The sequence below is a fragment of the Natator depressus genome, chromosome 8, assembly GCF_965152275.1.
Source record: "Natator depressus isolate rNatDep1 chromosome 8, rNatDep2.hap1, whole genome shotgun sequence".
NCBI classification, from domain to species: domain Eukaryota; kingdom Metazoa; phylum Chordata; order Testudines; family Cheloniidae; genus Natator; species Natator depressus.
In genome coordinates this window covers 29,226,504-29,251,549 of record NC_134241.1, presented here as the reverse complement: position 1 = coordinate 29,251,549, position 25,046 = coordinate 29,226,504, and the positions used below count along the sequence as shown (strand labels likewise).

Below are 25,046 nucleotides of genomic sequence, written 5' to 3'. Positions count from 1 at the left end.
CAACCACTTCTTGTTTAGAATGCTGGCAGGCCATAGATCTGTTCTCCAGTTCAGGGGAAGTTGAGGCATTTATATCAAGAGCCACATTTTCAGCAGTGAATGTGCCTGCCAAAATACACAGCCCCACATTGCATACATAAACCCCACATCAATCACACACATTGCATTTGATCCACTGATTGCATATCGTTACCCAGGGATGAGTTTTCTGTAGGGGGATGGTGCACATTTTTTTGATGCATCCACATCCAAAAGAAAGTGCCCATTACAGCATGTGCTGGACATGATGTTCAGAGTCTAACTCTCTAAAGGCCATAAATGTTGTTCTTAGAACTATGTATTCCAACTTAAACTCGTTCAGAATCCCCCAAAACTCAGCTGTCCTTAAGAGTTCCCTTTGGAGTAGAACATCTGAGAAACAGCAGTAGAGTAAGGAATAGTGTATAGTCTCAGGGAACGGGCTTATGCGTGAAGTATTTATAATTCAAAGAAACAAAGTGCACATTCATGTCAGAGCACTGGATAGATACATTAATTTCCTGACAGGAACACAAATAGACAAACTAGCACAGACCAATGGTCTATGTAGCCCTGTGTCTTATCTCAAACAGATGGAAATACTTTTGTATTAGAAGCTACTCCCATGGTAAGCTGTTGGAGAATCTGTGGGAAAGGGATATTGCAAACACATGGTTTTGACAGGCAGAGTGACCCAATCTGTAATTATCCGTGTGACTGACTGCAGTGAACAGGAATTTCACTTGGCACAGCAACCATTTTAAATTAGCTTCTGGGCACAATCCTGCAGGTATTGAGCTCCCTCAATGCTGGAGATCTGAGTATGCCTAGCACCTCACAGGATTGAAACCCTTTAAGTTGTAAGCCTTAGTAAAACTAGGTAGAGTAAAATAAGAGACAGATCTGGATATATGACCCTAACCCTAAACAATGCTGAAATACTGATTTTATTTTTATTTAAACTAGCCTTTTGTAATTGTATTTCACCAATGAGGATGCACAAGCAGTCCCCTGAGTTTTCAAAATCAGCAAATAGCCAGGATGGCTGGGCAAGGGAAGAAAGAGGGACTTGCAGTTGTTTAAATGGTGAAGGTTTGTTTCACCCTGGGTGTCCAAAAGAGTGGTAGGTGCCATACAGACAGACATGATCTCCACACTAAAGAGTGGTTTCAGAGTAACAGCCGTGTTAGTCTGTATTCGCAAAAAGAAAAGGAGTACTTGTGGCACCTTAGAGACTAACCAATTTATTTGAGCATAAGCTTTCGTGAGCTACAGCTCACTTCATTGGATGCATCTAAGGTGCCACAAGTACACTAAAGAGTGTACAATCTAAGTGGAGATGTGATAATACAAAACTGAGGAGGAGACGGGGGTGGGGGCGGAGTAACAAGGGTTACTGATCGAGGAGCAGCAGTTAGTTTAGTGTTGTTGAAAATGCCTTTTTTTAAATAATGTGACTCCACTTAATTACCCTTTTTTTCTGTATCCTGACCTCATTGTTGCTTTTATTATTTCTTGTTATTTATTTTTGCCTATTTTGCACACACATGAAACTGGCAAGGGTTAAAATAAACTTTTTTTTAAATGGGAAATAATTTAAAATTCCAGGAGTAAAAATAACAAACGGGGAAAATTTATGTAAGCGAGAGCTTTGTATCTATGAAATGTTTGTACTGCTGGATGGCATCTCCCCCCATAAAGATGCCCCCTTTCATCTCCTGCTTCCACAATCTGAGTCTTCATCTACCCACTGAATAGGGGGATCTATTGCACTTCCTTATCATGCACCACCTTTCCAGAAATACCAAATCCCACTGCAGGACTCTTGAATCATGAAACCATTAAACTAGAACTGAGTCAAGTTTTTCGGAGTAATTTAGCTTCTTTTTTGTCCACAAATTCCACAGACAGATAACAATTTTCCTCGCATTTATTCATCATGTGATGTAATCTGTAGAATAATTTTTCCAAGTACGCTTTGACATGTGGATTGTTCACAAGCAGTTTCTTTCAAGTATTGATACTCTGAATCTGAGCTATTTTGTTTGGATAAATTGTATTGTTTGATCTGTGATTGAATGAGCCTAACCCTTTCTCAAGTTTCCCATGAGAACATTTCATGATCACTAAGTTCAGAATTTGCTTTCTGTGAATATTATCCAATATTCACTTGCAGTTTCTGCCAGCATGCCTGGCACTGAACTTCTTTACTTTAGAATATTGGCCAGAAATTGAATGGGAGCTAACACATCCAAAGTAAACATTCCTGGAAAATTTGAGGTCTCTTCCTGCCCTAATTCAAACCCCACAAGCATAAGCCAGCTCTAAACTTTTCTTCTTTCTCAGGTGTATCCATGGTAAATGCATGGCTGTCAACTTTGCTTACACATGTAAGTGCTCAGAGGGTTATATGGGCATATACTGTGACAGGAAGAATGACTCCTCAAACCCCTGCAGAATTATGAAATGCAACCATGGACAGTGTAAAATTTCAGAACATGGGGAGCCATACTGCGAATGTGACCCTAACTATAGCGGAGAACACTGCGACAAAGGTATGCCTGGCTACAGTGCCTGGGATGCTGCTTTGCTGTCATTTCTATTCACATTTGTCTTCACTCTTCCTCCATTTAACTCTTATTAATGGGACAATGGCCCCTTCAGAGCTATTGAAGGAGGAGGAGAGGGAAACCACACACGAGCTGGCCAGAAGATGTCTGAACACATGGAAAAGGTAGATCTATGGTAATAGCTCTGTTCCTCCTGAATCCTGGAGGTTTGTAGCTCTGTGGTTTCTGAGTGGGACGTCTAAGTGGAGAAGGCTTGGGATGTGGGTGCTTTTCTGTGGCATCTTTCCCTTCATACACTATAAGGATTGTCCTCACTGCATTAGTAGGGATGAAAATTCCCCCCAGAACACTGAAACACATCCCCGATGGGGAAGTTCAGAAAGGCAAAGGCAAAATTCCCAGGAAGCACTGCTCCTTTAGGAACCATGCTGTGTAGGATGATTAATGTGAGTTGACCTCATTCCTTCCCTCTCCTGAGCTGTACAAGTTTGAAATGGAATCTCATGGAGAATTCTTAGCTTTTCCTATATTCCTATTGGTCTTTTGGGGAGGCCAAGCCCCCTGTCTGTTCCACACCTGTTTTGCCCCCAAATGAAATGGCCTATTAGAAACTAAGAAAGTTATAACTCCGTCTTCTAGTCCTTCCTTTGTTCCCCTGCAAAAGCAACAGTTTGGCCCATAATGTTTTATTTAGGTAGCAGCTTTCATCTGAAAGGATCACAGTCTTTGCCAATTCCATGCATCTGACTGCTGCACAGTGACTGCACAATAGGTTAGGACAGGAAATGTTGCCAAGTATACTTGGGCAAACCCCAGATTATTAAAGTTCATACAGAGTAGGCTGAATGTTGGGTTTGAGAGCCTCCTCTAAAGACCTACACAGAGTAAGCTGCATGGAACTCCATATATCTCATCTGAAAGGATGTAAGGACAGATCAGCCTTACCGAGATCTGTACCTGTGGCTCTCGGGAGCTTAAGTGTTTCAAATGTGAGTCTCATGCCATTAAACCATTCCCATGGCGAATAATGGTCTTACTATTAATATATTTTTTCCATTTTCCATCTAATATGGGGATAATATATACTTTAAAGGGTTCTGGAAGCTTAAATAACTATGGTTTGTTAAAGCATCTCCAGTTCTGTTGAAGGCAACAGGCCTGATTCTACATGGCCTTGTATAAATACATACCTGCATAAAGAGAGTTCTAGTCTGTCCTGATAGCATTTTACACCTGGTACAAAGCAGTGGAGAATGGAGACCCAGTGCACTGTTGTTTGCCTTTAATAAAATAAATGTCAGTACATGCACAGGGCTGTTTGGTGGGGAGGGGGTTACAAGATAATTATCACCTTCCCCATCCTTCCTCTCTCTAACGATCTTGGGATTCATTAAGTAACAAGCCAGTGAATGAGAAAGGAATAAAACTTTAATAACACAAACTGGGGAGCGTCTCTGGTGAACTGCTGTGCACAGCCATGCCTTTAGGGCACATCTCCAAAATCCTATGTTCATAATACTGTCCCTTATGAGGGAGCATCTCTAAATTATAATCTTCTACAAACCTATCTCTGCACTCTCCATTGTCTTAACAGAGAATCTTTGCCAGGGGGAGATTGTCCGAGAAGTGATCCATAAGCAGCATGGCTACAGCTCGTGTGTCACTGCCTCCAAAGTTCCCCAGATGGAATGTCGTGGCAGTTGCAGTAATGGGCAGTGTTGCGTTCCCCTCCGGAGCAAAAGGCGGAAATACATCTTTCAGTGTGTGGATGGATCCTCCTTCATGGAAGAACTGGAGAGGCATGTGGAATGCGGCTGCTCAAAATGCTTATAAGGCATTCTCCAGTCTCTTGCCACTTTAATCGGACCTATTTACTTTCAGTGTGAAGAAGAAGAAGAAGAAAAGAATATTAAGTATATTGTAAAATAAACAAAAAATAGAACTTATTTTTATTATGGAAAGTGAATATTTTCATCTTTTATTATATAAAGTATCACACCATTTCGGGTATATGTATCATATAGTGAGTTATTTTTACCATAAAACTTTTTTAACAGTTGTTAAAAAAATTTAAAATGTTTTTAAAAAATAAAGAAATCATAGCCTAACAAAAGGAGAAATGGGGTAAGTTTATAAGCATGCACGATGGCCAAATGTGAAGATATTTCAAGGACCTGCCACAAAACGATAGATACAGACTGAAAAAAATATTTTCCGAGGTTCTGGTGGGTACAACAGGAAAGCACATTCTCACATCTGACTGCCATCTCTTCTATCTGTGCACCCTGAAAATGTCTCCCTCTCAATTCTTACCCTTGCCTAACAATGCTAGTTTGTGTTTGGTTTCTGTACAGTGGCTCAGCTTGATACTCTTGAATCAGTTCCCCAAAAAGTGCATCGGTCTGACATTGACTCCATTACTCAAATATTATAATAGTGTAATGCATTTTTGTTTTGTATTTTATATTTTTATCTGTTTTCCCAGTATATACTTGAGCGACGGTATCTCTATAGCACAGACAACTCTATCCAAAAGGAAGTGGGGGAGAGAATGTGGGAAACACATTTTGGGAAGTTTTTGTCCAAAAAGGCAAAAATAAGTGCTAAGTAACTCCAATTAAGCAACATACTAACTATTTCAACTTACACTTCCTGTGTTATTTCCCAGGTTTATGCCTCACTGCTCTCAGCCTTGAGTTCTTTTTTGTATATGAAATGTGGGGAATACACTACAATGAAGTTTGGCAAACCTAGACACTGCAGCTTTCAAAGTTCATGTATAAATCCATTTTAAAAGAGAGTGAAAATATCCCAAGAACCAGAATTTACCTTGCTAATATATTGTACTTTATTCCTACTTTCATTTATTTCAGCCAAAATTTTACTCCTTGCCACATTTGCCTATTAATGCACACTCTATGGTAAATGGCCAACATGCTGCTTCTCCACCTGCTACTTCTCAAATTAGTGTAAGTTGCACAATATGCACGTGGAATTCCTATAGGTCTGCTGTCTGTCCCACCTTAACAGAGATTTCATCTGTTAAGGAGACTCTTGATATCTCCATATAGTTTTGCTCTCACTTTTCACTACATAGATTGACTAATCCACGCTAAAAACGTTTTCGCTTGCACTGTTGTATATTCTGCATTTGTTCCTCCTGCAGGACTCCCGTTGACTTTAACAGGAGCTGTGTGTGCAGAATAAACTCTGAGTACGCAGTAGAGATTCGTGTAGATCAGTGGTTCTCAAAGACGGTCCGCCGCTTGTTCAGGGAAAGCCCCTGGCGCGCCGGACCGGTTTGTTTACCTGCCACGTCCACAGGTTTGGCCGATCGCGGCTCCCACTGGCCGCGATTCGCCACTCCAGGCCAATGGGGGCTGCAGGAAGCGGCATGGGCCAAGGGACATACTGGCCGCCCTTCCCGCAGCCCCCATGGGCCTGGAGCAGCAAACTGCAGCCAGTGGGAGCCGCGATTGGCCGAACCTGCGGATGCGGCAGGTAAACAAACCGGTCCGGCGCGCCAGGGGCTTTCTCTGAACAAGTGACGGACCAGCTTGGAGAACCACTGGTGTAGATGACAAATTCTCAGTGTGAATCTGAGAGGTGATATTTTTACCCTTAGTGTGTCGGGGGTTTTGCCAGGGTTACCTGTTAGGGACATTGATTACATTACACAAGCCTTGAAGTGTTCTATTACCATGAATTAATTCCTGTCAATTACTGTTCCATTGTTTCCTCAAGTAATTTCTCTTTCTCCCTGTAAGGGTACTGAATACAGTGGTCCTTTCTTCAATGAGTATGTTTGTGAGAAACAGCTAAGACACAGCTTATGCCCTGCAGTTTTGGCCTGACCCAATGCCCATTGAAGTCAATGGAAAAGATCAGGCCCTTTAAGAGCAGGGGCAGAAAGAGAGCTCATCAGTTTTATTAAAAAAAAAAAAAATAAAATAAATTAGTGCTTTTGCCTGAATGAGGCTTTTTTTAAAAAAAAAAAAAAAAAAAGAGCATGAAACAGATTCCTGTCATAGCCAGTACAAATTTACATTCCCCTCAGGAAAAAAAAACAGACACTATCGCAGTTACAATGTAAATCTTTGTCCTTTTTTGGAACCAGCAGCCCTAAGATGCTTATAGGCTTTATTCTAATTAAAACCCTTTTTATTCATAACAGTGTAGTCAGCATTCCTTTTTGTTTCCCAGAGTAATTTGGGCAGGAGGGAAGTGAGTGATACAATAGAAGTCTTTCAGAATAAATACTAGTACAATAGAGCCTGCAATCAGTGAAACATAAAACAATCACGAGTTAATGTGCCAAAACTTGATTGAAATAGTACAGTTCAGGAGCCAGAAAAAAAACAGTTATATATAGCATAGGTTTCATTTCATTCTGAGTGATAATATGTGACGCTAGAAGCAGCTGGAGTTTATAAAGTTTAAAAAAAAAAATCCTCCCTGCCCCCCAATCTGTAGATGCTAAAAATGTGCAAAAGCATCTAACTGCACATGCTTGTATAAACATGGCCCTGGTACAAATCTTCTATTATTGATACATTCTTTCTCAGTGCATTTTCATAGATGCAGTTAGCCATCATTTCAGGGAAGAGAAATTAAGACTTGACCAGTGAATCGCAATGCTTCCGCACTCTTAATGTTTTAAAGTCTCATTAGTAAGATGGATCATTGGCTGCTAGTAAACCGCCAAAACGTTGTGTGGCATTGCTTTCCCCGAAAACTTAACTGAAATTGTAGCCAATGGTTTCATCCAAACAGCAGCATGACTGAGAGAAAATAATGTTTCCTTCTTTCCCCCACCCCAATCTTCTGACAGGTTTTTAAATTGTGACTGTTACCAAAGGCAAAAAAGCCATCAACGGACGCTTAAATGAATCCCAGATTGACGTGTTAACCAAAACTTCACAGCAAAATGATAATAGCTACAGTGCAATGGGGCTGGCCCTGTTCTGTAATCACAGTCAAGTGCTGTGACATTCAAATAACTCAGAATTCCTATTTTTTAAACCAAAAGAAGCATTTTTTACACATTTCTAGACAGCAGTTGCGTGACAATCACTGCCATGTTTCAGATCAGTGATTTTACTGGCTTAATATGGAAGTAGTTTGCTTGGTTTAATTAAAAAAACTTAATGGTGCCAAAAATATCAGTTTAACTGAAGTGTTAATTAGCTGTGTAAGTTTCCTCTGTAACCTGCCTGTTACGGTAGATATCAGCTACTGTAGGTACAATGCAGTAGTTAATGTTAAAAAATATCAAGTTTTTAATAAAGTGAAGAAAGATGCTAACCCTAAAAAAAAGAAAAAACCAAGTAAGAAGGCAATGCAGACTGGTGTGAATTAGTGTATTTTATTAACAGACTCTCATTGTGATGTAATTTTTAAATAAAGTGTTGGGTTATGGAAGATTATAACATATCCTGTGGTGTGATGCAGATTATTTCTTTCAACTGTGTATATTGGGTATCATCGTCTGGCCACTTCATGTCTCTTGTACCAGTGAGGTAGCCAAAGTATTGCAATGAGAACATACACAACTTTGGTCACAGTGACAACATAACTTCCTGTACAGGCAACTCCAATGCATAAGAAGATCTGGAAAAATTTTTCCTCTTGGAGTTTCCATCACATTCTTTCTTTGGGCGTAAAGGGGCTGCATTTGCCCCACTGAAGAAGCCATAGTAGTAACATTTACATTATGGTAGCACTCACAGGACTTACTCAAGATTGCCCCTTCTCCCCACCCTTGTGCACAGAGGGTCTGCCACAAAAACCAGCAGCTGCTAGAGATTTTCATGAATCCAGAGACATGAAGTCACCCTGGCACAGTCTCTGCACCTCTGCTCCTTCCAGCACCCTGTCAGTATGAGCCTTTGCTGTCGGGATTCACCAGCGAAGAGGGAGTTCAGTGGTACAGAGGGAAAAAGTGGAGCAGTGTAAGATTACTCATGAAAAGTCTATGAGATGACAGTGAGTGATGTCTCCCTGGCCCCATGCCCTCTCCACACAGACCCTGACTCCCACTAAGACCCTTCTGTGGTGGGGAAGGAAGGCAGGGATATGTTGCTATGGAGGTGGTACTGCTCACACCTGGACCACCCAAGGTTGGAATGCTCTGGATCCCTGTAGCCTGATTGCAGAGAGTACAAAGTGGCCCTAAATCACCAAATAATCTTCAGGATTTTCCAAACAATGAGAGATATGATTGAAATAGAAACTGGTTGAACCATAATGTGGTGTTTATGATAACACAGGGTAGGAAAGCCAGTGAGATCAACCAAGACAGGGCAAGGTCAAAAGAACCCAAATCTGTGAATCAGAGCTTTTGAAAGCTGATTCTTTTGAAACACTTTTGTGGTGTTATCTAGGGGACATTCTCTCCCGTTTTCTGATCAGTCTGTCCTAGACACTGACATCCCAGTATTCTTTTGTTAACCCTACTTCCCAGTCTTGAAGTCAAAGCAACAGCACAGATGAGCCCAAAAGAAGTGGGTTAAAAGACCAGCACTGAAAGCGCGCATTTAAGAAAACAGCCATGCTAGGCAAGCAGTGTGGCTTAAGTCATCTGTTCTTGGCTGCCGGCTAACAAAAATAAGTACTGTTATTGCTGTAGCAGAAGGCACAGACCATTCACACACATCAAGCAAGTGTTGTAAGACAGCAGAGTTCTGCTGTGAAACTTAAAACACATTCAAAATACAAAACGTCATATGAGCCCTACAAACCCTGAGTGAACAAATGCAGCTAACCAATCGTTTTTATAGTTCCTCTCCCTCCCCCCCCCCCACACACGTGTGCCCAGGGTGCTGTACAACACATTAAGAATATAGTAAAATATTACCACCCATTCGCAGATCCTGATCCAATGTTTGCTTACAGATGTACTACTTTTTCCATGGAGCCCCTACATCACATAGAATGATTAGGGGGCAACTCCAAGGAGAGCCTCTTCTACAGAATCTGGCCTGCATCTCCCAGTTTCTACTGTCCTGCACATTTTCTCATTGTAGTAATCATGTAAAAAATTGCAAGAAGTGGCTTTGCCTTCCTCTAGTGGTTAGAGCATGCAAAGAATATAGTGGGCATGAGCACAACCACCCATATATGGTGTTGAGCATTTACGGACCACAACAACACTTATTAATGCAAGTTGAGTCCTCAAAATGGGTTGCTGTCAAGGGAGTAACATGGCCCCCCTCAAAACCCCAATGTACATTAATCACCTATTTTAAATTTGCTGCTAAACAGTTGTTGCTAAATATTGCTAGTGACCATAGATTGTAAACTCTTTGTGGCAGAAACTGTTTAGAGGGGTTGTGTGTGGGTGCGGGGGGGGGGGGGATGTTTTATAGTGCTTAGCACAGTCGTGCTACAACAAACCAAATAAGTAAGGTGTCAGAGTTATGGAAGGATTAGGAGACTGTGGCACCTAAAATATTTAGCTCAATGACCTTGAATGGTTGTGTCTTTGAGGAATACCCTTTTTTCTCAGCCCCTGATCCACAAGAACCGAATACTACACAGTAAACGTACCTAGAGAGAGGGGCCAGATGGTCTATAAATCGCTTGGATATTCTTTTTAAACTAGCTTTTCCGCTTCCATTTCATAGCATGTCAGACTAGGGTTGTGTGACTTTTATTAGCTGACATTAGAAATAATATGCTTATTGACAATCGTTACTCACTGGCTAACATAACCCCAATCCTAACCATCACCTTTTGATCATTTTTCTTAGTTGTCCCAACAGCACTTGGGAAAAATTTACAACCCCTGCAACTTTATATTTTATTCGCCAACACTTAACAAACCTGAGGATTAAGCCAACTACCCAGGGTGAAACATACTAGCCCAATGTGCCCGCTGCAATTTAAAAGTAAAATCTAATGTTTATTGCTTACTTTATTTACTTGTAATATTGTGAATCAACTTTTGATTTGATAGAATATTATAAAAGTGTTACAACTAAAGGTAGCTGAATCGCGGGAAAGGATGTTGAATGTGTTACTCAGCATATGTCACCAGTATGCGTAGGATAAGGAATGAATTCAGCGATGTCCTATGGCCTGTTTTATGCAAGAGATCAGACGTGATGACCACAATGGTCCCTAAAATATATGAAGCTATAACTTCATGACCCAATTTTATTCAAATTTTAACCTCAACACTGTGAGTTGACACCTGCTTCCTTCCCACTACTTTATGCATGACTAAATCAGCTAGGCTCCATAGCACTTACACATATCAGTGGGTATGGAGTTTGAGTACTCTGCTTCATTAAACTCTACCAATCTAGCCTACAATTTACCACTTTTGCAGAGGTCAGTGGATTAAGCTGAAAATTAAGCTTGCCCCTGCAAGGGACGGTTAACAGGGGAAGGTGCTCAGCACTTTGCAGGACTGGGCCCACGGAAACGATCTTTCTAGAGTGACCATATGTCCCGTTTTGGCCAGGACAGTGCCTTTTTTAAGCCCTGTCCCGGCCATCCTGACTTTTTATGGCAAAAGTGGACATTTGTCCCATTTGATCTTGCCAACTTGATCAGTTGGCAAAAGCAAATGGGACAAATGCCCACTTTTGTCAAAAGAGTGGGGTGCGAAAGAACGTGGGGGGGGCGAGTGGAGAGGCCAGCCTTGCACAGGGGGGCAGGCAGGGCTCAGGCAAACAGCGACGCCAGCCCCACGTGGGGAAGGGGGCTTGAGTGAGCAGCTGGGGCCAGCCCCATGCGGTGCCCTGTTTTCTCTTTGGGAAATGTGGTCAACCCACATCTTTCACCTCATTTATTTGTCTTACTTTTTTCCCCACTCCTTCCCCCCAAGATTTTTTTCGAATGGAGCCCAACTTTCATTTTTTCCCTCTCATTTAAGTATAATTAGGGGGAAAGATTCATGAGCTTTAGGAAATGGATACCAAGCAGTGATTAGCGAGGTCATGTCCAGGTGTGGGGGCTGGGGGCGGGCCTCTCCCACGCCCATGTCACACACCCTCTGTGATTGCTGCCTGGGTGAGGCCTCACCTGGCTACTTCACCTGCCCAACCTACCACCTCCTCTGCTAAGGCCTGGACTTCCCTCAGGGGTTCTGCTGACTGCACCGCCCTTTAACTCCCTGTTCTCACAACTAGGCCCAGCATCAGGGTTCACCCACCTTCCTGAGGCTTTTTTCTCATGGAGTGTGTTCCCTTCAGTTGCTCTTCCCCCTGGGGCAGGCTCCCCTCAGTGGTTCCTCCGAATCTCCTGCCCCGCACCCGAACCCAACCTTGCTTGGCGCAACACAGTTCCTGCTCCTTCCTCTCCCTGCAGGCCTGGTGGCTATTCCTTCCATTGGGGTACGCCCGAGTAGGTCACCCACTCCTCCTCTGCTTCCACCCACGGGGCTTCTGTGTGCGCCCCTCACCACTTCTCTTGCTTCCTGCAGTTGTCAGTGCTGCCTCCCTCCCCCACCACACTCTTTCCCCAGGTTCCTTGCCACAGCTGCACTAAGCTGGGCCATCAGGCACCCCCTCCCACCCTCCAAACCCCTCAGCCCCAGCCTGGAGCCCCCTTCTGAACCTCAAACCCCTCATCCCCGGCTCCAGGCTGGGACTGAGGCGTTCAGAGTGCAGGAGGGGGCACAGGCTCCAGTTGGGGGTACAGGCTCTGGAGCAGGGCCGGGGATGAGGGGTATGGGGTGCAGGAGAGGGCTTGGGCAGGGTGTTGAGGTGTTGGAGGGGATGTGGTCTCTGGGAGGAAGTTTGGGTGCAGGAGGGGACTCCGGGCTGGGGCAGGAGGTTGGAGTGTGGTAGGGGATTCGGGGTGCAGGGTCCCGGCGGCACTTACCGCAGCTCTCAGGAAGTGGCCGTGAGATCCCTGCGGCCACTAGGGGCATGGGCAGCCAGGGAGGCTCTACGTGCTCCGCTGCCATCACATCTACAGATGCCACCCTTACAGCTCCCATTGGTCGCGGTTTCCGGCCAATGGGAGATGCTTAGCCTGTACTCGGGGCGCGGACAGTGTGCAGAGCCTTCCTGGCCGCCCATGAGCCATGGGGCCACGGGGACCTGGTGCAGCTTCCAGGAGCCGCGCGGTGCTAGGGCAGGCAGGGGGCTGCCTTAGCCCCAGGTGCCCGCTGCGCCGCTGACCGGACTTTTAATGGCCCAGTCGGTGGCGCCAACTGGAGCCACCAGGGTCCCTTTTTGACCGGGCGTTCCGATCGAAAACCAGATGCCTGGCAACCCTAGGCCTGCCTTCAGAGGAGAGAAAGATCAACATATTTAAGGCCTAGGACTTAACCCCTCCCCCAATTCAATCTCGTCCTCTCCAGCCCCAACACTATCTTCTCATTGCTGGGATACCGGCTGGCTGCTAACCCCAAACATGCCAAGGCCTCCAGGACTGAGGGACTGGTTCAGAGGATGCTCAGCAACTTTAGCCTACCTCACTCCTCCACATGCTGCTGACCAGCAGAAAGGCTTGTTCTCCCCTCTGCTTGTCCCTTGCTGCGCCAGAGGAGTTTCATCAGGGCAGGGGCCTGGAGAAGCATGGCACAATGCTCTACCACAGGGGTTCTCAAACTTTTTTTTACTGGAAATATTTGAAAATATTTCAGGCTATGCTGACCCCCCCCCCAAAAAACTGATCCCCCTCCACCCCCCATGCCATGCCACTCTTCCTTATGCACTGCTGCTGGCAGTGCCACTGCCTTCAAAGGCAGTGCAATACCACGACCCTCCCTCTACGATAGCCTTGTGACCCTCTTTTGGGTCAGCACCCCCAGTTTGAGAAACATTACTCTAGAAAGTGGGTATGGGTCCAGCCGCATTGTGCAGCACATGCCACCAGGTGGCACTGTTGTACACAATGGTCTCAGGAACTGCAAAGGTGTTCTCAGCCAACATAGAAAAAAGCACACAGACAGTGGGACTTAAAAGCAAGCAACCCTCCAGTCAGCTCCAGAAACCACTGTTGTGAACCGTTGTGATTTTACCACAAGTCTTGCAAAATCTGTATCCTTCAGCCCTGGCTTCTGGAGTCCTGGGATTAAGTGAGAATCTTCGTTTTCATTTATTTAAAAAATGTTTCTAGCCTTGTTAGTTGCAAAGAAATGCTGGAAAAGGTGACCCAAGGGACCAGTCAGAAGGAAAAGAACTAGAACCCCAAATGTATTACATAAAAAGTCCCCTGATTTTGGGGGGGCCTGACTCATGATTTTTCAACATTTAGGATTGGTAATACTAACTCATCAGAGGAGGGAGAACAATGCTGTCTCAGACCACAAGGAGAGTGGAGAAGGTGCTACCTATGCTTTTAGCATAGGTGGGGCAAGTGCTCTCCCTTGCTTTCCTTTTTATTTTATCCCTGCTAATAACAATACAGATACTGGTCTGACCCTGCAAATCTTTACTCACATGAACTGTCCACATGAAGTCCTCTTTCTTAAATGTTCAGCAGATTCTCAGGGTAGCCAGATTTGGAGTCTAGAAAGAAATTTTCCTCCAGGTCAGACTGGCAGGGACCTTGGAGTTTTTTTCCCTTCCTCTGCAGCATGGAACACAGATCATCAATGAGGATCATTTGGGCCTATCCTATCAAATCCCACCTTTAGCAAAGTTTGTGGTGGATTTTCCAAGCTACTGGCAATTTTAAAATCAAGATTGGTTTGGTTTTTTTTTAATTTAAAAAAATACGCTCTAGGCATTACTTTGGGGAAGTTCTCTGGCCTGTGTTATGTAGGTGGTCAGAGTAAATGATCACAGTGGTCCCTTCTGACCTTGGAATTTATGAATCTCTTAATTCTTGCCATTGCAGGGGTCTTCAGCATTGGTTGCACCTTGGTCTTTCCCGTTCTCTGCCTGTGGTACACCACAGTTTGGTCTCCCAAGAACTGGATTGCTTTATTCTTACCCAAGTTACTGGGTTCAACCAATGGACAGCAGGGTGAAATCTAATGGCCTGAAATACACAGGAGGTCAGACTAGATGAGCTATTTTGAGTCCTTTGACATTAAACTCTATTAAATCTGTGGGAGACTGACCTGCAAGAAACAAAACCGCAAAGAACAATATGCCAAAATAAAATCCATTACAGTGAGGCTGCCAAAAAGTCCTAGACCTTCCAAGAAAAAAAATTTCCTACAAAAGAGGCATAAAATATAATAGGGCAGAGATGCACACAGTTTACATTGATTACTGCCGAAATTGCTGACTGATGACAGATATCGTACTTGCATACAAGCAACGAGAAAAGTAGCTGAATAGAAAAGTAGCACATAAATTCAAATCTACTGGGTTAAAATTCCAGAATTATAGATTTTTTTTAAGAATGTCATCATCTAAATCTGTTTTGATACATTCAAACCAATTCTGATTGCATGCTGGTTTAACACCATTGATTTCAATGGGGTTAGGTCTGAGTTATACCAGTGAAATGAAGGTCAGGGTCAGACCCCTCTTTCTTTTAACACAAATCTCCAGGGGACTAGATCTAGTCAAAAAATTTCCATCAAAGATTTTTTTATGGCTTGTTGAGCAAAAGACATTTTCATGGAAAAAAATCTTTTTTTCAGATACCATTTTCAAAACAAAAATGTTCATGGCATGCTTTTGGTCAGATTTCATTGGACGGACTGCCCCCCCTCCTGTTCTCTCAATTTTTTTGGAAAGAGTAAAATAGCGCAACACTTTGAGTCAAAAAACAAACAAAAAAAAGAAAAACGTTGAACTAAACATTGTCCTTCCTTTTTAAAAATTGTGAAAATGCAGTTCTATTTTCTTGACCTGCACTAACAGGTTTTGTTTTGCTTGATCATAATTCTTTGGATTTTTTATCATTATATGTATTATTGATGGGAATCACAGGACCATGTCAGCAGTAACAAGCTCAGATTTCTACCAAGTCATTTCTGTGTGAAGGCCAGACAACTGTGGAAATCATGCTATTCAGAAAAATGAATGCATAACTTTTTCAGTCCTCATCAGGGGTGAAAGTAACTTAAAGAACTTACCAGTATGCAGGGTGTCCAGGGTCCTGGGGGAAGGTGGCGGCAGGGCGGCTCTGGGCCCCAGGAAGAGGCCAGGCCTCGGGCAGAAGGGGTGGGGCTGGGGCCAGACTCCCCCAGCCAGCCCTTCAGCACTGCCCAGCCCGTGCCGCCTGGGGCTCCAGTGGCGATTTAAAGGGCCCAGGGCTCCGGCTGCTGCCACAGTAATGGCGGGGGTGGTCAGGAGCCCTGGGGCTCTGGCCGCGATTTAAAGGGCCTGGGGCTCCAGCCACTGCCAGAAGCGCTGGGCCCTTTTAAATTGCTGGGCCCCAAGGCCGCTGCCCCTTTTGCACCCCGTCAGCAGCCCTGCTGGTACGGTGCTTAAAGCGCTGCCACAGCAGCACTTTAACATCTGCTGTATACCAGCCCGTACCAGCGGCCACTTTCTTACCAGTGTGCTGTACTGGCCCGTATCGGCTTACTTCCACCTCTGGTCCTCATAGTGTACAGTTCTTTTCTCAAGAGGAGAGTCCTACAGCTGACAAAATAAGTGGGTGAAGACAATCCAGACATAGGTGAAGTCAGCACCAAACAGAACTAGGATTAAACATAATGTTGGAAGGAATCTAGAAAAGTCTTAAGGGGATAACTTTTAGGCGATAACATATTTTCATGTGTGTTCATAAGATTACAGGAGGGATATTTCCATTCTGCATCTTCAGCTAAACTCATGACTCTAAAAATATGAGCTTTTACAGACATTTTCGTTTGAAGGAAAACATTCCCCTTTCCTTAAGCCTTAGTTAGACTTTGAGCAATTTCTATTTCAAAACTGTATTTTCTGGCGAGTTCTAAATATTAAATAAATTAAATAAATAAATAATATCACTTCCTGCCTCTGATGTTCCCACAACAGGCCCCTGTGTTAATTGCTCCCTGCACAATAAGCCTGTATCATACAGTATCTGGTAATGATGTGCTGCTCTGATTTGTTGAGGATGCTGCTCATTTCATGCCCTGGGTTTCATCTATGTAAGCCTTAGCCTAGATGCTACATCACTGTAAATCTCACTGTCGCACCAATTCACACAAACAGGCTGGAGAGAAATGGCTTCGCTGTATAGAATTGTAATTCGCTGGTGATGTGCTCTTGTGTAAGGGCCCATTAGTGCCTTAATACATCCTTCCCCAAGAGCATGGAGCATTCTTTTCTCCCAGAAGAATTAAATGTAAGTGTGTGGGAGAAGACCATCCTATGACTGGGAGCCAAGAACTCCTGGATTTTATTATTGTTGTTGACATTATCCCCCTGGTGGACCTTGGGCAAGTCACTTTTTGTCTTCCTGTGTCTGTTTGCCCATCAGTGAACTAGGGATAACACAATTTACCTACTTCTCATGAGGGTTATGAGGGTTAATCAGAAAATGATCATAAAGCACTTAGAAGATGTAGAGTGGTTCCAGGGCCCAGGACAGTGTGCAGCAGCCCAGATCGGCAATTGTAGGGAAGGTCCTGCCCAGACACAGGCTGGAGCATGCACAGTCTCTACTGAGCATGTGCATACTGCATATTTTTCAAAGGCTTATAATTTGGCCACATTTGGTTGATTTTCATAGGAATAGCAATAGGCACATCCCTAACCCAAAGGCCAACCACCTGGCAAATTTCAAGTGCCTGTTCCAAGGTCTGGGTGCACCAGAGCTGCTGAAAGAAAAGGTCATCAGAATGTATTAACATGAGGAAAACACGATTCCCCCCCGCCCCCCTTCCCTTGTTCTAAGCAATGGCTGAACAGTTCTGGCTGGAATTTTCCAAAAAAAATTCAGAGTGAGGCAGACATCCAGCCTGTCACATTTCACCCCCCAAACGGCTGAAGTTTGGCAAAGTTGTAAGCAACTGAAAAACATGGTCTCGTAATAGGAAGTGTTGGGCAACTTTAATAATAGGTGATATTCTCAGCCCCACCTTTAATAATCTGCATTTTTATTTCAGGTTTAAAGTACATTGGTAGAGGGTGGATGAGAAGCACAGCTCCCTGTGCTAGAGGTCATCCCACTCCTTAGCCAGTGTGGCAAGACCGGTTTCAATCTACTTTAACCACAGCTTATATATTTTAGGTAAAGCAATTTGAGATCCCCCAAATGAATGGTATTTTAACTACAGAGGGAAAGGAATTAAGAGGGGTGGCCAGGGTTATATACGGAGTCACTGTTGGAGGACCAAATTAGAACATGGCCACTTTTGAAAATTTTGGCAGCTATTTCATTTTGGGAGCCCAACTTGAGATGTGAGACTTTTGAGCATTTTGGCCTAGGTCTCCTAGGACTCGGTATAATACACTAGAGTACAGATCCCCATAGTCAGGTCAGACCTCAGAACACCTCACCCAGTCTCCTGTCCATTAGGCCACGCTGCCTCCTGGCTAAAAAAACATTACTCTGCTTGCCTCTGGATGGACCATTTATTGAATTGTTTTATGTTTATAACATGTATTTAAAAAATCAAAATATGTTTCTGGGGATTGAGCATACAGTTTTGTTCAGTGTGTACATATTGGTAAACAAAGGATACACAGCCCAAGCAAAAAAATCCCCTTCCATCTACCAACAAAACAAAGCATGTGTGACTAATAAACAGCTGTATATATTATGGCTTTGTTTTCATATACACAGTTAGATATCTATCATGTTGAATGCTTGACAGTATTTTAACATAATTGTAACAATAATATCCACAGAAAATTGGCCAACCTCATGATTTTGCTGTGTTACACGCATGTTACAGGCGTATAAAGAGCTGCCATATAAAAGATTAAATCCAAGCCACAGTTTAAAAGCCTCAATTAAAAGCCTGCTAGAACAAATGCAACTTGCCCTCATCAAACTCTCCCTGTGAATCATCCAAGGGCTTATGTAATGCAAGCAAGAGCCCTCTATTGAAAACATTCCATTGCCAGTTCCAAAAAGCATTAGCACAGATCTGATAGCAGAAGTACCCCAACCAAATTACCAGTCATGGTGGAAGATGGAGGGGAGTGACAGCTTCTCAAATAATCAGGTCCTACACCAGCACTTGAAATTGGATCTCATAACCAGCACCTGAAACTGGATTTTGAACAAATGGTTAACCAGCACAAAGAGCACAGGGTATAAGGGGTTTAGTTGCCTGTCCCACACAGCTTCTTATCTCTTGAATATCACCAATTTGTCATGCACGCTGATTGCCAAAAGCTGGGAATGGGTGACAGGGATAGATCATTGCCTTGATGATTGCCTTGTCTGTTCATTCCTGCTGAAGCACCTGGCATTTGTTACTGTCAGAAGACAGAATATTGAGCTCGATGGACAATTGGTCTGACCCAGTATGGCCATTCTTATGTTCTTATTCATTATTCCTTATTGAGTACCCAAAGCAACTTTGGTGCCTCACAGAAACAAGTCCCTATGCACAAATGCATGCAGTCTAAATGTGACATGACCCAACAAGTGAGGGTCATAAAGAGACATAAAAAGAGAAAGGACAAAGGGACACATGATTATTCAAGTCAATGGAACATGTACTCATATTGCAAGCTGCGTTACTTTTATTGAAAAACATTTCCTTCCCCCTCACTTCCTGTAGACAAGACAACTGAAGTTAATCTTTATGAAGGAAACAGCTTGGGATTCCAAACATAAAGGGCATCATGGAAGAAGTCACGGACATTAGAAACCTTGCACACCAATTTTACTGGGACAGTCATGATTTTTCATATATCAAAACATCCCATAAATGTCTTACAGGTCCCCGAAATGTCATTTCATCAATCAAAAGTTTTGTTCTTTTACAACTATGGAACGCTGGTCCTGTAACAGGTGGAGTTTGCTCCATGTTTCCCAGGAACAAACAGTCCAGTGGAAAGGAGTGTTCAGTTTGATGGATAGTATTTGGAGTGAAGAGAAAAGCTGAATGAGCATAGAAGCTGCCAACGTTGTTCTTTTGCTCAAAGTGAATGCTACTAATACCTGTTTGGTGTTTCATGCTAAATTCACTCAGTATACTCGGGTACAAGAAAACATCCTCCCCTCTGAGACATATTCATGTGCTGCTGTTCCATCCAGAGCTGGCAGTAGTAAAACCAGCACACTTTATAAAAAGTGTTCTTTATATTTTTGTGTATTTTGTGCCCCTACAAAAGTGAGTCATTTTAAAAATATGGTCACTTTAACAGAGATGCCTGTGGGAGAAGGAGATTGATGTATCTGTAATTCCAGTTTTTCAAACCTTTTTTCAAAAGGTAGAGGTTTAAGTTCTAGTAATAGGCCAGGAATTGTTTTTGACATCAATTCACCTAAATTCCTTAAATGAGATTTTGCCATGTCAGGATGCATTTGTGTGTGTGTGGGTGAGGAAAATGTTCTATACAGCTCTGGTGATGAAGGAGATTAAATGTAAAACTCGTTTGACATTTGGAGTGTATCTTTTTTCCCTTATCAGCCCAGAGGTCTGATTTTTTTTTTTAACACAGACCCTTTTCTGGCTGCATAAAAACGATACTGCAGTTTCTCATTGAGTCACTAGATGACACATGACTGAGCTGCAAGAAGAGTAGGAGCCAAATTGTGGAAACTAGTTAGTGTATGGGTTTTTTTAGAGATTTTAGGGCAGAACTACAAGGTGGTTTGGGGTTTTATAAATATTTGTCTGCCAGGTGTTCCAAGCCATGCATAATTGTTTGGATCCAAGTCCTCATTTAAGTGAACCCACCAGCACCATAAAAAGTTAGAGAAGTTATTCTAGTTTTGACTCCCTTCTAAATTTAAGTGGTAAGGTAAAGTTTATAGAAAAGTCCTGTACAATTTATAGAGAATTATATCCCTGGTCTAAAATTACACAGGCTGGTTTAAAACAAAAACTAAAAATAATTTTCTAATAGATTCTATAGGTTTTTAAAAAGAAAAGGAGTACTTGTGGCACCTTGGAGACTAACCAATTTATTTGAGCATAAGCTTTTGTGAGCTACAGCTCACTTCATCGGATGCATACTGTGGAAAGCACATAAGATCTTTTTATACACACAAAGCATGAAAAAATGGGTGTTTACCACTACAAAAGGTTTTCTCTCCCCCCACCCCACTCTCCTGCTGGTAATAGCTTATCTAAATGATCACTCTCCTTACAATGTGTATGATAATCAAGTTGGGCCATTTCCAGGTTTTTAAGTAATTTTCATAGGACCCTTTTGGTTTAATATCTGTTTAGTTCTATATATCTTTTCAATAAAGAAATCTATTTTCAGCTGTTTGAGTTTCATCAACCCATTCAATCAGAAACAAGACCTAGCACACATAAGTGTCCATGTGTATGTTTTCTGTTAATAGAGATAGAGCTGAGTGGCAAAGTTTGGATCTTGCTTCAAACTTCCCCAAAGTTCTGGGTGTTTGAAACTAGTGTTTTGGATCACACCCATCTCTGTTTAGTATAGCTAAATATTCACCTGATAACTGATGAGTATTCTGAGCTTGTCACCAAACTGTATTAAACTGAATCCTTCAACCTTGCATGTGAGGAGGAGGGAATCAGAGTCTACATTTTTGCTTTTTCCCCCCTGTATTGTGTCTTTGTGCATATAGTCCACTCTGGTGCAGAAGGGGTTAAAGCAAGCCAAAGAGGCTGCACAGAGCCCCAGCCAATCCTGGAAGGGCTTATTGGGAGCCAATCAAGTAGAGGCTTGAAAGCAGCCTATCAGGGCCAGGCTGCGCCCTATAAGAAGGCTGCAGGGCCATGAGGAATGGAGTCTGTTCCTGGTGGGCAAAGGAGAAGAACTGGTTCTTAGAGAAGCATCGAAGACAGAGTACAACAGAGGCTGGGAGAGATCTAGGTTGATGACTGCCAGACTGGGGCCCTGACTCAAAGGGGCAGAGAAGGTGCTGGGGTTATGGAGAAGTGGCCCAGGGAAGTAGGCAGTAGAGGAGAGATGGAGGAGGGCAGTAAGTGGCTGCCACTAGAGGGTCACTGGGTCAGGGCCTAGAGTAGCAGGTGGGTCTGGCACCCTCCACCCCACTTGCCAGTGATGAGAGTGACTAAGCCAGACTGCAGTTTGCCTTTGGAGGAAGGGGCTAGACTGAGGACTGCAATGAGCTACTGAAGTGAGTGATAGAACTAGAAGCTGCTGGTCCCCTGGAAAGCGGGGAGAGCCAGCAGAGCAGGCACAGCTGGAAGGCAGTGTCCAGAAGCTGATGTCATGGTCTGGGAGTGACTTGGATGTGACTGTGTGAGGATGATGGAGAGAGTAACAGTGGATGAGACACCACTAGCAAAAGCGCACTGCTGAAAGAGCTAATTCCCAAACCAACTGGCAGGAGGTGCTGCTGTGGTGAATCTGCGCCCTGTTACAGTGCAACATATGTTGAATATGTCATTAACTTTCTGTGATGAACAGTAGTGCTTGTCTCATTCAGATTTATTAATTACATCATTTTTGTTATACAGCCATCTACTTTATTGCCATAAAGTTATACTTTACACAACAGGTTCAAATAATTGCATTTGTTGTTCAAAAACAATAGCATATAGCAAGAAGGGAAGCACTCTGTTTTGACCAATTTTATGTATTAAATCTTTTTTTATTAATACATGCTTAAAATAATAAAACTTGCTTGTACAGAACAGTAGACAAACCATCCATGCTGAAGTTAAAGGGCTCAGGCCAGGAAAAAAGCACATGAGTCTGGAAAGAGAAAGCTGCATGTGATAAGTTCCTCCGTGATTCCCGTTAGGTTCTGCCCAGCAAGCTTTCTGTGTATTACAGCAAAGTAAGAATTGGGGCAGCAGGCATGCACCATGCATTCTTCAACAAAACAAGTTTGGGCACTGTTTTTCTGGCTTGTGTGTATACAGTAAGTGAGCCAGAATTTCTCTCCAAGAGGAGTGTTGTCTCATTTACTTTAAAACTGGAAGGTGTGTGGAAAACACAGTAGAAAACTGCAGGAGGAGGAAAAATGTGCATCATGGTTGAAGTAATTGAATGACCACCTGGAGATCTGAATTTGTTCTAGCATAAGCTTGCCCACGAAAGCTTATGCTCAAATAAACTTGTTAGTCTCTAAGGTGCCACAAGTACTCCTGTTCTTTTTGCGGATACAGACTAACACGGCTGCTACTCTGAAACCTGAATTTGTTCTCTGCCTTTTCCACAGAGTTCCTATGTGATGCTGGACAAGTCATTTCAACTAAAACTTTTCACAGGTGACTACTAAGTGCATGTTCTGTATTTTGTGGGTGCCCAACTTGAGCCTGTTTGGCAGAAGTGCTGAGCACTCGCAACTGAAGTCAATTGGGAGCTGTCAATGTTCAGCACTCCTCACAGTAAGATAAGGCAATGCAGTCTGAAGAATGAGTGCAGATCTCGGGGTCAGGAAGTCCCAGAGTCTGTTAGCTATTACTGATTCACTGTGTGGCCTCAGCAAGTCTTTGTCTCTGTTCCTCCATCAGTAAAATGGGGATAATGTTCTCTTCTCTTGTAGTGGAAATAAATTCATTAATGTTTGTGAGACACTCAGACACTACAATGAGTGACCTAGAAAAGATGCGGAAGCAGTGATTAATTCTGTGTTGACTGGGGATTTTGGATGGTGTGCAGTAAATAAGGCAGGGACCACTAACTGAACAATAATGGAAATACTGAACAGTTGCCTCATTCCCTAAGCACTGTCTATCCTGTGCACTGAATGAGGCAGAGTTCCTCTGGAAAAAAAATACACAATCATATAATTAAAGACTGCATCAAATACCTACTTAGAAGGGGGCAGATCTTTGGTTCCATAGGCAAATTATATTCTGGCATTTCCTAACTCACGAGTGCTTGACTCTGCAATCTAAATGTTCTTTTAATATAGTTTTTTGTACATTCTATTAGTAATCTTCCCCTTACACAGCAAACCACAAAACCGCAACTTAATACCCTTTCTTTAAAAACAGTGTTTGGGAATTCTCACAGTCTCTTGGGGCTTACAGGAAGGGAAGGAAGTTTCATACAGCTACGTTTAGAACTTCCTCTTAGGGGGAGGAAGTGATAAAAAAAAAAAAGACCTGAAGACAATCTCTCCAAACATCCATAGTTTTAAAGGAAATGTGGCAAGTGAAAATTTAAGTGTCCACATTTTCATTTTCTATAAACTTTTCAACCTCTATTTGGTTTTTAAATGTATACAGTTCCCTTGTGACAGGTTTTTACGCCTTTCCAGGCCTTGGCGGAGTGAGGGTTTTCATTGAGAAGAAAAATCATAAATGCCTGTCCCCATGCAAGCACATCTCAGGAAACCTACCTGGGAAGGAAGTATGGATTTCCATAGGGGTAAGCTGTCATCTCCCCACCCCAGCTCATTAGAGGCAGGATGTATCCTCTGGAATCTCATCTAATGAGTATTATAGCAGTCCATGCTTGTGAAAAGGAGGAAAGGCTTCTGACAGATTCAAACTTTGGCTACAGAGAGCCACTCTTTTATTCATTTAGGAAGTGGGCTGAAGGAAGCCTTTCAAATTCAGATTTCTGGTAAGGATTATTTTCTCTGGCTGGGCACTGTGGAAGTCAGCTAGTACACACCGAAATTTCAAGATTTAGGATTCTTGATTTCTTGCCTGAACTTGGCCTGCTACTCTTCTGCTTTAAGTGTTAGAAGAAGGTAGGCCTTTAAAAGTGCAATAAATTGACAAGACCTCTGGAGCTTTTCATTTAATTATACAGTGCGTGCATAAAGAATGAATATTATATTGGATGCTATAATAGACCATTAGACTTCTCAGATCAAACCTATTAAAATGAGATACTTTATTCTTGTAATAGACAAGGTCTTTGATTAAAGGACATCTGCTGGGCTTTGAGGATTGGCAAGCTAACAATGATGGTGGAGCTCTACTGATGTAGAGCTTAATTAAGCACTCTTCTCAGCATAAACGCCTACTTATGTCAATTGGAGTTTTGCCTAAGGAATGAATACAGATTTGGGCCTTAGTTTCTTACAAAAAATTGCCATCAGCTGTGTATTTGTGGGGAGGGAAATACACCCTGTCTTGCATTGTCTTTGGTTTTACTACCCATCTAGGTTCCCAAGTTTTCTGTACATTTGGGTCTTTGATCCATCAGGGTAGTCCCAGCTGGACCCTTTGTTTCACTCTTGACTCTGCAGTGGTAGAGAAACAGACATGGAAAGGTGAAAGAGCACATGCAGCTGATCTTGGTAATGTATCTGACCTATCTGCTGGGTTTTAAAGGAAGGAAGCAGTGGCACTCTGGCAGGAGAGTGACCAGGGGGTCAAGGGAAGGGTAATATCTATAGTTCTGCTTAAACTTTAGAAAGGAGCGGGAGGGTTGTTTTAAAATAATAAAGAGGGAAGGGTGTTTGTTAGGCCTGTTACACAGCTGAAAAGGAAAGGCTTTTCTGATGTAGGATGTACAGGGAGGGATGTATAGTTTCTTTGTTTAGCAGTAACTGTTTCTATCTAGTGGTGGT

General features: G+C 43.0%; 1 protein-coding gene across 1 annotated transcript in view; it reads left to right on the top strand.

The window, feature by feature from the left end:
- SLIT3 (slit guidance ligand 3) overlaps positions 1-5,846 on the top strand; it is a 790,143-nt gene extending 784,297 nt beyond the window's left edge. Inside the window, exons 35-36 of the mRNA XM_074960679.1 lie at positions 2,365-2,573; positions 4,183-5,846. Of these exons, the coding sequence (XP_074816780.1) occupies positions 2,365-2,573; positions 4,183-4,421 (448 nt within the window). The 3' untranslated portion in view covers positions 4,422-5,846. The remainder of the gene's footprint in view (positions 1-2,364; positions 2,574-4,182) is intronic.
- The last annotated feature ends 19,200 nt before the right edge of the window (positions 5,847-25,046 follow it).